At 40.5% G+C, this 17,906-nt stretch overlaps 1 protein-coding gene across 2 annotated transcripts in view; it reads right to left on the reverse strand.

Annotated features, from left to right (window-relative positions):
• Positions 1 to 1,359: 1,359 nt before the first annotated feature.
• The window catches only part of KAT7 (lysine acetyltransferase 7), a 29,597-nt gene continuing 13,050 nt past the window's right edge, over positions 1,360 to 17,906 (reverse strand). The window contains exons 6-15 of one of the 2 annotated variants that reach the window (XM_033090716.1): positions 16,698 to 16,787; positions 15,129 to 15,227; positions 12,466 to 12,576; positions 10,443 to 10,634; positions 8,037 to 8,126; positions 7,686 to 7,826; positions 6,555 to 6,648; positions 4,428 to 4,574; positions 3,710 to 3,816; positions 1,360 to 3,040 (exon numbers count right to left, since the gene is read on the reverse strand). In XM_033090716.1, coding sequence (XP_032946607.1) covers positions 2,939 to 3,040; positions 3,710 to 3,816; positions 4,428 to 4,574; positions 6,555 to 6,648; positions 7,686 to 7,826; positions 8,037 to 8,126; positions 10,443 to 10,634; positions 12,466 to 12,576; positions 15,129 to 15,227; positions 16,698 to 16,787 — 1,173 coding nt within the window. In that variant the 3' untranslated portion in view covers positions 1,360 to 2,938. The remainder of the gene's footprint in view (positions 3,041 to 3,709; positions 3,817 to 4,427; positions 4,575 to 6,554; positions 6,649 to 7,685; positions 7,827 to 8,036; positions 8,127 to 10,442; positions 10,635 to 12,465; positions 12,577 to 15,128; positions 15,228 to 16,697; positions 16,788 to 17,906) is intronic. The other variant, XM_033090718.1, reaches the window with a different exon arrangement.

Below are 17,906 nucleotides of genomic sequence, written 5' to 3' on the forward strand. Positions count from 1 at the left end.
GTCCAACCAGGCAGGTGAAGGCACCCAGCACAGGGCCAAGCACACAGAGCAACAGCACATGCTGGGGCTCTCTTCTTCCTCCAGACAGAGTAAGTGCTGTCTTTAGAGGGTTGCAGGAGCTAGATCCAGGATTAACTCCAGACTTTTCTCTTCTAATAAAGGAGCCTAAGCAGCCAAGCTTTTGTGCAGGTAAAAAAAGAATTCAGAGGGGATCAACAGTCTCACCGAAAGTAGCCAAGAAAAGTGTAACTCTCTGTTCTTATACCTGTGGTTTAAACCCAAGTTTCCTTTTACAGTAGATCCTTGAATAACATCCCATTCAACATCATTTCATGATGTTAATGAGGTGCCATAGGAACTTACTCTTGTTTAGATCAATTAACCTATGATACAACTGGTTTTGTTAAATATCATCTCACTTAGTCACAGAACCTACTGACCTTACATGCAGACTTACTGTATTTTTAGGTAAAAGAAAAGGGGGTGGTGATCAGTAGAGGCTTGGGATCCGGACTGCAAAATTTCAAGTGCCTTAACCTCTCAGCATTCCATTCTCACGGTCAATTTACCAACCTCATTTTTTTCAAAATGTTGAGAGAATTTCCCTTTGATGCAAATATCTAGAACAGGAAGATTTGGGCACACATCATTCTAAAGTAAATGTTAGGATCTTCTTACAAAACCATAAGCTTCTCTTCATGCTATCCCCCACCCCCCACAAGGGACACACAGGACGCTACCCTTGCAGAGGACCCTGTCTGCTGGGACAGGTTACTGGCCATGGTGAACAAAACCACCCCAGTAAATGCAATATCCACCCTCCTCCTTTCCACCACACAAGCAAGTAAGTGCCTGGCCTCCCTTTTCCTGCACTGGGTAAGCACCACAGGAAAATGCAGCTATCTGAAAAGTCACTCAACCTGGGAGAGTCAATTCGAGGTGGTACTGCTCACTACTGGCAAATGAGCTTGGAGATGAAAAGGGATACACGTTTTCCCACCTTCCCACAAGTATCAATTGTACCCCACCTATCCTAACTTCCGGCTGGTTTCTTTGCCCTTAAAAATCAGAGGAAAATGAACTTTACGAAAGAATAATACTGACTAGTCATTGCTATGCATACCTCTAATTTGGAAACAAAGCGAAGCAGAGTTTATTCCATCACCCAGACAAGTTCAGAGTTAGCACTCCCTCTATAGACAGCCTGCATCAGAGAAGAAAAAAATTCCACAGCCACAAACAACATTCCTCAAGCCAGTTTAACTGCTAGGGAAAACAGATCCCAAGTGCATTTACTATTAGTAGCAGGTCAGCTGCACCATTTTCATACATAAATGAGAGCTCCTGGGGGAAACAGACTTGAGCAGAGAACATGCTTTATTGAGGAGTAGATATAGAACAGCACATTCTACCACATGTGGGGAAGGGTTAGCTTCTGTAAAAGGCCTTTACCCCTCAAGAAAACCCCCAGTGAAGTTGCTTTTGGATAAATTTTAACAGTGACACTGAAACTGGCAGGGAGCTGCCACTGAACATGCTTAAAATGAGCTCCCCCCAACCCACAGTGACTATAAGTAGTGTACAGAGACGACAAGAGAAAGGCACAAATGACCAGAGTCGGGATTGTGGTGAGGGCTCCACATGAAGACAGCAGTGTTGTAGACGACCAAGTTGGGAGGGTGACATGTCAGACATCAAAAGCTGCCCCAAGATAGCAGGTTATAACGGGCTAGAGAGAAATTAGAGGGAGCATCTCTTCCTTCACTTAAACACCAAAAATAGGAGACCAGAGAATAGGGGGAATAACGGCAAATCCCAAAAAGGAAATGGAGGAGTTCTTGGAAGGGCATCAGCACTTTAGTCCTAGAGGGAGGGTGAGGCACTGTTGAAGAGAAGCAAACCTTGGCAGGGTGGCCACTCTGCCTGTTGAGTCACGGGCCAAGATATGGAAGTCATTTTCAATCAGTTTCTACTTCTCCATGTATGTTCAGACAAAACCAACAGAACTTATGTGGAAGTACAGGTGTGCTACAGCAGACTGGTACCGGTGAAAAGGTTTTTGCAGTTAATGAACCAAGTTAACATGCAGCATGAAAGGGAGAACTAGGAATTATTTTGGCACCTGCAAACGTAAAAAGGGGCAGGGTGTTGAGAGAGAAGAAAACATTTACTACTGGGCACTTTCTGGTGAGGCAAAACGTATTCATTCCCTTCCACCATAACAATGCGCGCAGCCCACTGGTGAATTCAACGCAAAATACAGAATCACCAAATCACCATCTCTTACTTCTTCTGTCCCTCTCATCCAGATAGATTAAGTGCCATTACCAAGGCTAATCCCTGGGAGAGGCTGGAAATGTGTTTGGCTCTGGTCAGCCTGATACTAATCAAAACAGTCTTCCAATAAAAATGGAGGAAAAAATTTAAAATGAGATGAAATCTAAAGGGAACGGACCCCTCCCGGTACACACACTCAGAAGTGTTACCTCTTCCCTGTCCCTCCAAAAAGCGTATGTAAGGAATAATCGGAAAGGTCCCGGAAACCGTATTTGAAGGTCTGGCGACCAGGTGGGAAGAAGCACTATTACAAAGTTTAGAAGACACAACACAATCTCATGGGGCTAGAGAACGTGAGGAGAGAACCAGTGACTGGACAGGTACAGTACCAAACAGAACACCATGGGTCAGTGCTATGAGGGACCGTCACTCAAGTCTAATATGGATCCCATCCGGGCAACCTCACTGAGGCCGAAAGAACAGTTCCTTAGAACCAGCGTCTGCAGTGTACATGAAGGTCGGAGCCAGGGCAGTCCTGAGGGGGTGGCCTTCCCAAAGGGTACTGTACTTGCCAATCACAAGAGCAACAGAAATGACAGACAGATCCCTAGGGTACGGATTCCTACTGCTGGGGTTCGCTGGCTCAGAGTAACAGGTCACTTTAAGTGCCCTTAGGAGGGGTCCATTTTAAACAGCTGGGATCCATGGTTTTATTGGAGTTGGATCTCTTGGCCTCTTTGGCTATCCACTCATCAATCAGGTCCTGGGGGAGAACAATGGGAAAAATTATACATATTCAACTAAAATGTCTTGATGTATATGGATTCCAAAATGATTGTTAGCAAAGAAGGAACCACCAAAGGTTTAATAATATATAGGTATAAAACAGGTGTAAAAAAAAAAATCTAAAGTTATCTTTAGATTTATGAAACTCATACCTAGTCCATTTCTTCCTACTATGCCCTTGGTAAGACCTGAAAAATCATTCACCTTTCCTTATGATATGTATGAGTCAATTAAAAAAAATTTTAAATGGGCATGAGTTGGGATGGCATTTGTTAAAGGAATTTAAAACCACTTCCACGAACCCTGGAGTTTATGAAGATTCCCCTCTACAGATGGACAATTTTCTCCAATCTAACAAAATCATGAAGCAACAGAAGTGCTGTGCAACAGAAAGCTGCTTAACTGGAGCTGCTGAAAAGTGGCATCCAAATTTGAGACAGGAGCTTACCAAAAGCTTCTGAGAAGGATAAGGTAGGAGGATAAGCCTGATGAAGGCATCATGGCACGCTCAAGAAATGAGACTCAATAAATGGTGGACGGAGTCAACTCCTTTAAAAAGGGAAAGTTACCTCTGGGGGGTGAAGGCCCCACTTTGCTCAGCTAGGCCTCGAGGGACATTCAGCAATGAGCTAAGAAAAAACTTTACCTGTCTCTTTAAAACTAGGTGCTTTCCTTTCCAATACTTGAGCATCTGAAGAGCTTGCAGAGTGCTAACGATGTCCACAGGATTCACAGCCGTCTCCTGGCTAATTTCTGAAACATAAGAGCTACTGAGAAGCCCGCCAAAAGGCAGACCCCCTTTATCAAGGCCCGCCCCCCCCCCCCCGGAAATCCAAATGAACTTCAAATGGTTAGAATCGCCAATATTCAACCCAAACTGTTCAGAAAGTTTATGATGCATTCATGTGACAGTCCAAATAAACTATGGAAGAGGCATATTAGAGCAAGAAACTCCTCTTGGCCCCTTGTAGAAATCAAGGTCAAAGACAGACTACTAAATTCTTCCACCCTTGCATAAACTTACAGGGATGTTTTAGAAGCTACTCTGTGTGCCAAAATTTGAAGAAGTTTTTCTTCATTTTTGACTTTTGTTAAGAATTAAAATGGTAGCAACCTGAGATTTGAGAAACCAAATCATATAACCAGTGCCAAGAGCCAAATGCTCTGGATTCCTTACACACCATCAGTGAGGGTCTCTGCAGTGACCCACCTTCAGAGGGCCTTCTGTTCTCATTCAGATAAAACAGAATGGAGCATTATCTTTGCAGGTTACAAAGCATGAACAGGGCCAAGTGGAAAAGTCAAAATATTCAGAGGAGCTAACACCTTGGGTTAACAACCATTCTAGAGTGTCAAAAACCAACCTTTGATAGAAATCTCTTTGCCTTGGAAATTGTGCAGGTAACGAAGCAGCACTTCTTTCCAGTAACTGCGATAGCTTATGAGCCCCAGATCTGAGAGTGGACGTTCTGGGGAGCCAACTTTTTCTTCCACTTTGGAAAGCAAATAACCTGCCAGGGAACAAATATACAGACTTTTTTCTAGCAACACTGGATCTCATCCTATTAAAGAAAAACAACCTGCCAATATGGAAGAAGGTATAAATACAGTCTGCTTTGCAGTATCAATTAGAGTACAGTCAATTCCATTCATTCAATGGAATACTTTGTGGCCGCTGTGGAGTATGCTGCTTTTGTATAAGCAGAAAGGGGAAAATGTGTATTTGCATTTACTTATAATAGACATTAAAAAACTGGAAGGTTCCACAGGAAACTTTAATGACAATGGTTACCTGTAGGTGTGTTTGGAACAGGGTAGACAGGAACTGGGATGGGAAACCATTTCATTAGATAGCTATTTCTATTTTTCAAATTTTTGAACTTTTAAGGATAGATTATCTCAGTACCACCTATGTCGTGTGTGTGGACGGGTGAGACCCGAATCTCACGAAGCCTCTAGTACTAATATCTACCATTCAACATTATGGGGATACAGTCAGCAAAATTCATACTCTGGAAAACTAACCTTTCTTCAACGAATAAAAAGCAAAGGGAAAAAAAAAAAGATGGGAGTGGGAACTTTCAGATTAAAAGTGATTTACAAACCACAGCTATTAATTCCAATAGATCAATTCTATGTGGATGAGTGAAAAAATTGTTTTTTTAAAGAAAATCTCAAAATCAGGCAAATTTAAAACTATAATTTATGATATTAAGGAATTTTTTTGGTTATCAAAATAATTGAGGGTAGGAATATAGGTAAAAGAAAATTGGCCATAAAATGGTAAACATTACAGGAGTTTTACACTGTTCTACTTTTGTATATGTTTGAAAATTTCCACAAAATTAAGTTTACAAACTAGGTGTTACCTATTAAAGACACCGTCTCCCTCCCCTTTTGGGTTACGCCACTTCCTCATTCATCTCTTCCCAGGTGGCTTAAAAATGACTTAATAATGAAAGGGTTGGAAGGCTGATTCTAAGGATTCTAATTTTGACTAAAATGTCGCACGACAGTTAACACTGAATAACAACAGTTGATTCTCCTTATTTATAGTAGTTATGTTCTATAAAGTCACCACGGACACTATGGATTAGTGAGCACCGAACCTCTGCTCCTAGGGAAATACAGGGTTAGGTTTCTACAAGGCTCTGGTCACATTTTCATCAATGAATCAATACACAACCCCGTTCAACAATACCTTGTTTAATATATATTGTTGATTCAGTAACATTGAACTCATGGCCAACAGCTCAATAAGCTAGGCCCGAATGAAGCCTGTCTGACGCACATATTTTCACTGTAAGGCATATCAAAGCCTTTCCAGACAATATTTCAACACTACACTTAGGGGCCATTTAAAATCTGCAACAAAAATCCCCAAAATAAGAAAAATGTGGCTCTAACAGACCATGAAAAGGACACTTGATTACAGCACAAGCTGAAACAAGGCACCTTGTTTGACCTTGGCTGGGAACATTTGGTGACTTATTGTTTGCTGTTGTGCACAGGTCCACGAATGACTGCAAAAGTGCCAAGAGTATTGGTTTGGGTTACAAATAAATTCTAGTGAATCGGCAAATCCCCAAACACAGAAGCCACAATTCACGAGTCCCAAACCCTCTATCAGGTCTGCTGCTTACCTCTAGGAAAGTCCTTACAAAACCGAAATCCCTAACATCCAGGAACAGGTTTGAAGCCTTAACATGTATGTGCTGTTCATAAGGCTCAAGCTGGGATAAGCCTAACGAGCTTACTTCACCCTCCTCTATTATCTCCTGCTATCAGGAACCAAACTCAGGGGCCTGTATTCATTGAGCGTCAATGTGTATCAGGCCCACTGACTGTACTGAGGTTCCTTCCTCTTACTCATTCCCTTAATAAAGATCAGTATAACCCACTACATGCCAGGAACTGTGAAAACCATAGGACAAGAATACAAACAATATTCACACGGTCTCTGCCACGTGGCCCTTAGCAGTTTCACTTACTGAAATCAATGAGCATCTTGCCATAGCCCTGTCTCATGTACTGAGGCATGGTGAGGATACAGGATACATTGTAGTTGAGGAATGAGTTCTTTTCCTAAAATCGAGAACAAACAGAAAAGCAGGTCATAAGGGTTTGGAATCAAGTGTCAGCAGTCCTAGATACAAAATAAGGCTACTTACAAAGTACCTGGCTAACCAATCCTGGGAGTGGCTGTCAGGTTCACAGCTGTTACACACCCTTTGTGATGGTCAAGGACATCAATCCCAGGGTTTCCCTAGCTCTGAGACCTCCAGTCTCATTTTAAGGAGGGCTGACTCTGGATTCTTTACAGTCACAGAGCAGGGTAAGGTTTAGACAGCAGAGTTGGTCTAGAGCCGCCCTCTTTAAAAGCAATTTTGTCAAAGGGGGCTGCCTACTGGAGAAGGGAGGGATCCCAAACAGTAAGTCCCCATTCTGGAAGGGGGTCAAAAACAATCAAATCACATATTGTATGATTCCATTTCTGTGAAATGTCCAGAATAGGGCAATTGACAGACAGAAGAGCTGGAAGCAGTTGAGTGGAAATGGGAAGAGTTGCTTATGGGTATGGGCTTTCTTACTGAGGTCGTGAAAATTGATTACGATGCCTGCGCAGTGGTTGCAGTTCTGTGAATACACTAAAAACCACTGTAGACTTTAAATGAGTGAATTGTGGTATGAGTTATATTTTTAAAAAGTTACATTAAAAGTAAAAATCTGATAATGAATCTTTAAAGGCACAGTGGCTTAACCATTGAGAGAATCCAGCTAGAGCACCAGGGAAAAGGAATACATTCCTAGTTCTGAGCTAATAGAGGGCAAAGCCGAGAGAGTTGGCTTCACTACAAGATGTGGCCTTGTGGGTTAGTAGGTAGGGCCCTGGCCAGTAATTAATAGGCAGCTCCAACCCCCAAGTCCAGAAATGAATCAACCAGAAGCTTTTAAATAAAGACTGGCACATTTTCATTAAGCAATGTTTGATACAGATTTTCTTTGTTTTCAAGAAAGCACTGTCATCAATGCCCCGAGTACTGCCTCTTCCTGAGGCTCCTCTGCCAACATCAATCACCCTGTTCTGTCCATTAGCTTCTTAATCTCCAGATCCTGCTGACCTTGGAAAAGTATCCAATCAGGTGACAGCCAGTGTTGTCTGCTTCAGTCATAACATAGAACAGGAAGGGCTCCACATCATAATATAATGTCTTGTGGTCCAGAAAAAGCTTGGCCAACAGGCACAGGTTTTGGCAGTAGATCTGGAAGCAGAGAAACAGAGTTCAGGTGTGGGCCCGTGATTCCTGAGCTTATCACATGAAGGCCTAAAATTAAAGATCATATTACTGTCAATGAAGCAGAACTGCATATTTTGGTCAATAGAAGAGTTCCGTCTTCTTTTAAGGTGAGACAAATTCCTTCTGAAACCTGTGAATGTACAACACCTTTCTTTCTTCCGTGACTACTTTTACCTTGTTTTTCTTGCCATCCACTTCAAACACGGATATTGAACCTTTGCGATATATCTCATCACCGGGTGGGTGTTTCCACACGCACTTAGCCTGCAAGAGAATGGAATTCACATCAGGGAAACAAACCTTCCCAACAAAACTGCTGCTTAAAAGGGAAAAAGAATCACAGGTCAAATTTAGTCAGCTGAGATTACAGATAGTTGGACACACTTGAGAACATGCAGCAACACAGAGAGATTGTTTTCAGTAAAGCAAAGGCTCCTAAATCATTGTCATATTATTTATGGTATTTTTATAGCAGTTTGGAACAAGTTTTCTGGATTACATTCTGGCACCGACTCAACTCAGAAGATTAAAATCATCTACTACGTAAAAGCCAGATAGATAAAATACCCTTGCTTATTATAAGATGCCTTACAACAACAGGAAATTCTTAAGCAGCTAATTTCCAGCAACTTAAGAGTTGCTAAGTAAAGGTAGGAGTACTTTACTCTCACCTTTCCCAGTAACTTCTCTAGCTGTCTCTTCGTTATATAAGGAAATAGGGGCAAGTTCTTGTGTGGCAAAAAGAAAAAAACAATAGCGGGTGGCGGGGAGAGGAAAGCAAGGTAGCCTGGCTGAACAGCAAAAAGCTTGGGGTAGAGATCACTTGGCCACAAAGTACCCCTCTTCCTTATCTTTAATTGCAAACAGAGTTAATGTAGCCAGTCAACCATTTCTATAAACAGGTGAATTCTTGAAAGGGTTTACATATGTTTAAAAAGCATATGTATTTTATTGTGACTTTTGGTCAACTCAAGAATCATGTCCCAATTTGTCACATGTAAATCCAAATATTTAACTGGAATTGCTTTAAGAAAGCTCCACCTATAGTTTGTTCTTATCTCCACCCTTTACTCATGCTGGCTCTTTTCCAACAATAACCAAACTAATACAACAACTATTTGCTTAGAAACAGAAGCCAAACCTATTGGCCTAATGACCAAAGGCCCATTTCAGTGATTATAGCTGAAGCAACGGAAATCCGAAGTATGGACTAAAATATTTTTATTTCCTGAAGTTCGCTTTTTGCAACTCATATAATACAGTAGGATCTTCTCCAATTCAGAATGTTTACTTGACCCTTAGGTTTATCCGGACTCTTTGTTTTCTCCACCTAGCATTTCTTGCCCCTTTTGGCTATTTCATTGGTTAGTGCCACTAAATAACTAGAAACAAAAAAGGAAGAAAAAGGGCATAAATGGTAAGCAGGTCACATCAATAAAAATACCAGTCTGACTTTCACATAGCAAAACCATATTTTAGTTTATCTCCGTGGTCTACAATCATGGAGACCTGTCTTTCTGATAACCATTATTCCTGTGCCCTAGTGTCCCCACCAGCCCTCGCCCATCATCTCCCCTGCAGCATTTTATCCTTATCCCAAGTCAAGTTTGACAGGTCTGGGGGGCTTAACTCATAGGAGAGGTTTTGGGCCAGAATGCTACAGACTGTGTGCTCCAGAGGTGAGAACACAAAAAAGCAGTACCAACAAACTGGAGAGAAGAGTTTAAGACAGAAACCACGAAATGCTTGGGTTGTATGTTCAGCATATAGAAATCCTGAGAAATAAAGATGGAAAGGGAAAGAAGAAGAGACACCCTAAAAAGCTTTAGAGTCAAATTATGTTATTACTATAGAACGAAGGAAAAAAGAAAGGTTTCGCTGTCTGAAAGACTACTCTCTGCTCCTTGCCCTTTTCCCATCCCTACTCCATGGCAGAAAGTTCCTTTAAGACTTTTCATTCTACAAGTCGGGAAAGAAACATGGCTTAAAGCTGCAAAGTATCTAGTACGCATATTTGTCAACAATACGAGATTCAAGTCTTTATCTCTATTGGAAGAAGAATGTTCAGAAACCAAAAAGCACTAAACAGCTTGAGAAGGCATCAAAGGACCCATTCTGTTCATTTCATAATTTACCTCCCTTACGTAAGTGTTCATTAAACACGTATTTATTGCCAATGTATTGCCTATGGTAGTTGCTAGGGATACAAAGGTGAGTCATGTTGTCCCTGCCCTAGCTAATGAAGTCTATTTATTCTCATCTAGTTTGGGAAACATAAAACCTGTGGACAGAGGTAATTCATATCCCAAGGAAGAAATGAAAAAGAGCAGGCAGCAAGAAAAAGAGAGAGATGTGTATGATAGGATGTGGTGAAGGCCAACAGCTGCTTTTGGTACCACTCAGCACCAGCAATGCCACAGGCTGTAGAACCCCAACCCTGAAATGTCGCTTTCCATTTCCTGTTTCTTCCTCCCATTACTGTGAACCACCAAGACACGCTTAGAGAAATGCCATCTGAATAGATGTCAGTATCTAAAGATCCTATAGCGTATGGCCGCCATGGAATCCTAGACAACTTACCATGTGCCGGCGGAGTATTGTTTGGCTCTTCATGTATTTTAAGCAGAATTCACACATGTAGAGACGTCCCAGCCGTGCATATTCTTCAGGATAGGGAGAATGGTACCAAGTATCAAGCTCATAGCGACCAAAAGCAATTGTTTTAATCATGTTGCTTCCCTCTGTGATTTGCCCTTGCAGCCTTAACTTCTCCTGTTGCAAAGAAATCAAAAGTCAAAGGAGGATTAAAATGACAGTTGACCCTTGAACAACTAGGGGTAGGGTGTTAGGGATGTCAACCTCCCAGGCAGTCTTGGAAAATCTGCGCATAACTTTTGACTCCCCAAAATCTTAACTACCAATAGCCTTCTGTTGAGGGGAAGCCTTACTGATCATATAAACAGTCGATTAACACATACTTCGTTATGTTATATGTATCACATATTGTACTCTTACAATAAAGTAAGCTAGACAAAAGAAAATGTTATTAAGAACATCATTAGGAAAATAATTTCCAGTATTTATTGAAAAACATCCCGATGTCAGTGGACCCACACAGTTAGAACCCATGTTGTTCAAGGGTCAACTGTAATCACCTTTGTTTTGTAAGCTTGTGTGCACGCCGTGATGCCAGGCTATGGAAAACAAAAAGATCAGACGTACTTGGATTCTAACTTAAGAGAAACTTGCACTGAAGAGGGCTGCGCATGCAGCCCTGGATAATCAGGAAGGCCTCCGGAAAACTTACTATCTACAAGGCCCGGAGGACAGGCCTCACTAGGGAGTGTGGCTTTTCTCTGCTCCCTACCACACTTTGGGTCTCATCTCTTGAACATCAGAACAAGTCCCTGGTAAAATCTGCACCAAACTGAATTATAAAAAAGGCAATCTACCACAAATACAAACTCCATGCCTTTCAAAACAGTCTAACACTAAAGAGAAAAGATTAGCTAGAATGTGCTTTCTACATATTTCCAGAAGCTTTTATAAAGCTGTCTGGATCTGCGTGACACATACCCGCCGTGGCCCGCTCTTCAACTTAGGTTCCTTAAAAAATTATTTTGGAAACATTGACAATGCTTCAATTCTGGAGTCTAAAGTCTAGAAAGTAGAAAATAGGTTTGGTATCTATCTCCACTCTGTGGCTGTGGCTATGAGTTAGCTACAGAAATAATCTCTAAGCATTACCAGGTGGAGCACTGAGAAAGGCTAGCCTAGGAAATGCCGTTCCAGAGTAGGGTGGAGAAAAACAGCTGTGGCAGCCCATCCCAGCCATGGGCAGCTAGCAAACTCTGCCTCCTATAGAACTTTTAACAAGTGTGTTCTAGGATTTTTAAATGAAGTATTTCTTACAGTTGGGAAAAAAGGAAAAAAAAAAGGAAGTGATGCACTTGATTGTTTCCCTGAATACATGTATTCCATTAAATCAGAGGTAAATTCAATCACCACAATTTTATTCAAGTTGTTGAAAAGTCTGCCTAGGTCATCAAAACTAAATGTTAACTAATTGTAAATAAAAATCCTAACCGAAAAAACCATCTTAATATATAAACCTTGGCTGTGTCAAAGATTAATTATAAAACACCTTACAATAGCCTTTTCCATTATTCCTCTTCACTGGCTTTTTAATTCTTTTATAGCTGTTTTGAAGGGGCGAGGCCACCCTGCAACGGGAGTTCTCCTCGGGGTTGGGGACGACAGGGGATATCTCCCAGTCCAGAGGTTCTCAGAATTGCAAATTACCCAACTGAGACAAAGGGGCACCTATTGTTTTACCTAGCTAACCACCCCCCACCAAACAGGTCCTTCCAGGAATTGAGGTGGAGAGAGAAAACTCCAGCGGACAAAGGAAGGGAGGAAGGGTAATTTTAAATATGAATGGGAAGGAAGACAGTCTCAAATAAAGATAACTGGGGGAAGGGGAAAGAAGTTATTCAAGCAGCAAGGTACACTGAATTCCCATCAAACTGACTGCTGATCCGTTTTCTTGGCAGTTCTAAACGCCCATCACAAGCGGTCCTCAGCTTGGAGGTTTAATACTCACCAAATCCTCTGAGGCCCGGGCTTGTGCTCTTCGGAAGAGATCCAAGTCATACTCGCTGGTCAGGTTTTCTAAGAGAGGTTCCCGAGTGTTCCCATAGGTCTGCCTGTGTTCCTAGGAAAATTACCAGAGCGTGACGTGATACTTTCTGCTAAGAGCATCTTTTGCATTTTAATTGATGCACAACCATAAGCTATTTATTGCCAGGTATTACCCCTGGCACTACAGGATTTGGCACAGACATACTACTTATCAAACAGGTTAATGCCAGAAGACACCCACTACCCACCCTGGTGAATCTGGAAAGGAAATGCTCTTACCACCTCTCCAAAAGGGAGTTTCATTCTTCTATCTCTAAATGAGCACCTCAAGGATCAGAACACTAGGCTTCCATTTCTCCCTCCGAAAATGCGCACGACAAGTACAAATAAACAAAATATAACAAACCTAAAAGCACTGCACATTGCTAGAATCCTGAGATCTGGAATGAACCTTGGTGCATACTCCCCCATTTAAAAACAAAACAAAAAACCAAAGCTCTAAGCCTTAGAGTCTCAGATTTCAGACAGAAAAGAAAATCCGCAGGTAGGAAGGACCAGTTCGACGAAACAGTCTGTGCTAAATTCTTTCACTTGAATTGCTGCACCCACCATTACACTGTCCGCCAAAGGTTTGTAATGCTCTTACTTTAGAACTCCAGCCCAAGTGCATACGAAAAACAGGCTGGGCTCTGAAAAATATTTTACTAAATATTAACCAAGAAAAAGAGCAAGAAAATTAGAAGCACAAAAATAACTCAGTTTTAAGTAAGTATCAAAACTTACCATGGCAGTCCCAAGTATCCTTACACAGGAAAGAAATTCCACAAAGGAAACTCCCCTTTTAAACCTGATTCTAGCCCTTCCCACTCTATCCTAGACTCCACCTCTCACCCAGAGAATGGAAGACCATGGTAGTTAGGTGGCGTGGATGGCTCTTCCCAGGAAGAACAGTACAGACTTCACACACATATGAAAACACCATTCACCAGTACCTTCACTCCTAGTAAATCTTCTTCCAGTTAATCTGGGCCCATCTGATGGATATCTTTTTGAATTGGACTCTTTATCATCCAACATCTAGGTTCTACTATTACTTATTTCTTATAGTTTCATGAACTTTTTTTTTTTTTTTAAAGCTTAAAAGAAAATCCTATCCAGCATTTTTACCAGGAAGGTTGGGTCCAAATCACCTAGCCCAAACTACTGGAAAGCAGATGTTTGTAAGATAAATTTCAGTAGCATACTTCAGACACTTTCTACCTATGTGATTCTGGGCAAATTACATCTCTTAAGCTCTGTTTCCTGGCTATAAAAATAGGTGAAATACATCCACCTTCACCACAAAGATTATGGGGGCAACATAACCACAGTGCCTAGCATAAGTATTCAATAAATGGTATTATCGTATCATTATCTCTCTACCCAATTTGTAGGGAAAAAAACCGCTGAACAAGACGGAGAGAATATAACTGTGCACCCTACAGCCACTAGAGCCCTTCCTCTACAAACCCAATACAGTCTGGTGTGCATGTTGAGCTACAAATTCACCCCACAACGAACCACTTCTCTCACACTGGCCCATCTCCATTTATTCATAAGGTCATTTGCAAGACAGTGATGACTACCAAAAAGTAAATACTGGCACACTTTCATTTTAGTGAAGCCATGCTGACTGCCTAAGTATTCACAAACTATACTTTTAATAATACATTCTAATGACTAAATATGTAACTATTCCACCTCCATAAAAAAATAAAAACATGCATTAGAAAAAGACTGAGTGATTACACGCCAAAAGAATGTTAACAGTGGTTTTTATCTTGAAGGGTAACTTTTATTGGAATTTTTCTTCAGTTTTTTAGTATTTTCAATAGTGAGCATTTAATAGGTTTATAATAAAATAAATCTTTACTTAAAAATTAAATTTTATGCAAAAGTTTTTTGATGGATTAACAAAATGAGGAAATTAGTTCAAGATATTAAAAAACACAGAATTCAAAGCTGTACTTAAAGTAATATCCAAATTATGTAAATAGGTATTATATAAAAAGCTAAAAGGACATATCCCAAAAAGCTGGTTGTTTTTAGATAATAGGATTAATGTTTATTTCTGTATTATTTTCTTAATTGTTCTATAGTTTACAAATGTGCATTACTTTTAAAACTAGGAAAAAAGTTAAAATACCCTAAAGATATCTATAATAAAATTAATACCTTTTATCATGTAGCAATTTTATTTTTCCATTAAAATAAGTGGACGACAGCTTAGCTTGAATATTTTTCCTTATACAGACATCTCCATTATCATGGTATTTGTCTGAGTGGGTAAATTAACCTTTTAAAGCTAAAATAAAGTTTACAAACAACTAGAGGATTGAACTTTTTTTTCATCTAAATTCTAAAAGTATTTTGGAAGTATTCTAATAGTTTTTGGAAGACCTTCTGTTTCCACTCTTAATAGCACAGTTTTGGGGGAATTATAGTAAATTCTACCTGCCAGAGAAGACTCCTTACACTTATAGAGGATACCAAATGGCAAATTTGAAAAGCAGAAGCTTAGAAACCAAAAGGAATCAAATGTGATGGCACGAGTTCATGCTAATTAACCATTTAACGTTTTCTTACCATGTATTTCTCTTTCTGTTCTTTGCTCAGCCCAGAATTTCTTTTCTTCCTGAGTTCAGCAACCTTTTCCTTGTATCGTAGCTGCCTCTCTGTTGGTGCCTAAAAGGAAAAAGGAGAAAATTGAGACGCTAGCTGGAAAACTCATTATCTAATTAGTTTCAAAATGAAAATAACAACAAATAAATAAGGAGAGGAGGATGCCAGATGTGTTCCAGCTCTGTGAATATACTATTGGCAATTTAAAAATTCCAAATTGAGTTCCCTCATTACCTAGAGCACTACTCTTACTGTTAGTTAATGAGGTCAGGAATGTATTTATTTTAATATAAACCCAAACAGAACATATATTAAGGATGAAAATCTCCACAAAAGCAATAGGAATAAAATAAAGATCATTTCAATTCAGTAAGCATTTATTGAATGCTTACCGTTTTCCAAGTTTTAACACTAATACAAAAATGAATAAAACTTGAAAAACAGTAAGACCAGAACCCAAAATAGACAATGAAGAAAAGTGTAGCTACCACTTACACTTACAGAGTGTTTATTACTTGTCCAGCACTGGGGATAGGTACCGAATACGCATAATTTAGCTGATTACCCTAATCAGGTAATGACAGGTAGGTCTTACTCACTCCTTTTTATTAACACGGAAATAAAAGTTTAGGGAAGTTACCTGACCTGCTCAACACCACAGTGCTAGAGTAACAGAATCAAAGTATTCAAATCCAGATCTATCTGGCTCCAAAGTCAAATTTCTCCCTCATCACTATGCTTCCTCTGCTATCCACCTATAAGCTAACCATAAAAACAGACATCCATATGATGAGCTATGTCTGTATAATATGTGACAAGGGCTAAGCTGACATTCTGAGAACATCACAACGGGAATGCATGAAGAAGAAATCATTAATGGTAGGAGAATTTGGGGGAAGAATTCCTACAACAGCTCAGAGCTGCACAAGGCCTTGAAGAATATACACAATTTCTTCTTGGTGTAGGTACAGAGTTCGAGGCAGAAAAACAGCAAAAGACCAAAGGCATTCAGGGAAGAACAAAGAATTAAGCGTAATCAACGGGTATGGATGTTCAGAGAGGCACAAGGATTAGGGCAAAGCAGCACCTTGGAATTCAAGGGAAGAGAGAAGGAAGAAGGAAAATGACAAAATTAACAAATGTCAAACGCCAAGGAAAAGTCACTAGTGACCTTGGAAACATGCCAGCAGAGGGGTCTGAAATTGCAATGGGTTAAAAAACAGATGCAAAATGAGGAAATAGAACAACAAGTGCAATCTTTCAAATAATCAGGATTCTCTTTTATTATTACTATTATTATTATTACGATTATTATTATAGATAGCATGGTTCCTTCATTTATGAGGTAGAAGTGTTTGTTTCATAAAAATGTACTATTTGGAAATCAAATATGGTTCTGAGTTTCTAAAGACCAGTTATTTAGACATACCATAGAAAATAAGAGGCAGGGATATACCTAAAGACAGTCACGGGGCAGGAGATCCAAGACTTGGCTCTCAAACTGAGCGGCCAGAGCTTTAACAAGGCCCGTACCTGGTGCCTGGTTGCGTGCCTGTTGTTGTCATCTTGCCTGTGGGACAGCATCCTCTCTTCTATCTGCTTATCCCGGCTCTGTGCTCTCACCTGCAACCATCAACAACGTCAATAAATCCACCTGCTTCTAAGACTAACGTTTACTTAGAGCATAAGAGTACAAGAGTAAATCCCCTGAATTCACGTGGTACTTTGACTTTCAAAGGGTCTTCACATTGTCACAAAATCTGTAAGATACAGATTAAGACAAGCTTCATATTCTGTTTTCTCAGCCATTAGCTGAGAATCAGAGAAGTGAAATAATTGCAGCTAAATTGTGGTCAAGTGAAGATTTTAATTAAGTCTGATGACTCTGAGCCTGGATTCTTTCCACTGTACAATGAATAAGAAACAGCGTGAGAGGTACCAGAAGAAAGTGAAGAAGTACAAAGAAAACGTCAGATACCTGGGGTCAAGTCTATAGGGAAACTTAACTTTGAAGTTATGTGACCTTCGACAAACCAAGTTAGTTTTCATCTCCTGGGAATTGAGGACTCATATCCAACCGCCTATTCAACTTCAACATTAAAACTCAGCATGGTCAAAACAGAACACTGACATTCTCCCACAGGTCTGCTCCACCCCAAATCTTCCCCACATTTATAAAGAGCAACACTTTCTAAACAAGTGATCAGGTCACAAACTTGAAGGTCATGCTTGATGCCTCTCTTCTTCTCACACACATTGAATCTATCAGCAAGTCTATTAGGCAGCTCCCCTCCAAAATATATTCTGAATCCGACCAGTTCTTATGATCTCCACTAGTCCAGGCCACCATCTACTGACTGAACTTCAGAACAGCCTTCCAACTAACTAGTCTACCCTGAATCCACTCCTGCCCGGTCCAGTCCACTCTCCACACACTAGCAAGCTGTGATTTTAAAAGGATTTACGAAATTACATCACACCTCTGCTGACGCCCTCCAGGTGCTTCCCACGCCGTCAGAACACAAACATACTCCTGTGCCATGGCCTGCAGGTCCTTCTTCATCTGGATCCGTCCTCATTTCTCACCATGATCCAGCCACACTGGCCACTTTCGGCTCCTCAAACCCAACAGTTGATCCCCATCTCATAGCCTTTGCGCCTGCGATCCTTCTTAGATCTCTCCTAGATTTTGACACAACTGCCTCTTTGTTGTCAGCCATGAGTCAGATCAAATGCCAACAC

This window comes from Rhinolophus ferrumequinum, chromosome 21 (genome assembly GCF_004115265.2).
Source record: "Rhinolophus ferrumequinum isolate MPI-CBG mRhiFer1 chromosome 21, mRhiFer1_v1.p, whole genome shotgun sequence".
NCBI lineage: Eukaryota > Metazoa > Chordata > Mammalia > Chiroptera > Rhinolophidae > Rhinolophus > Rhinolophus ferrumequinum.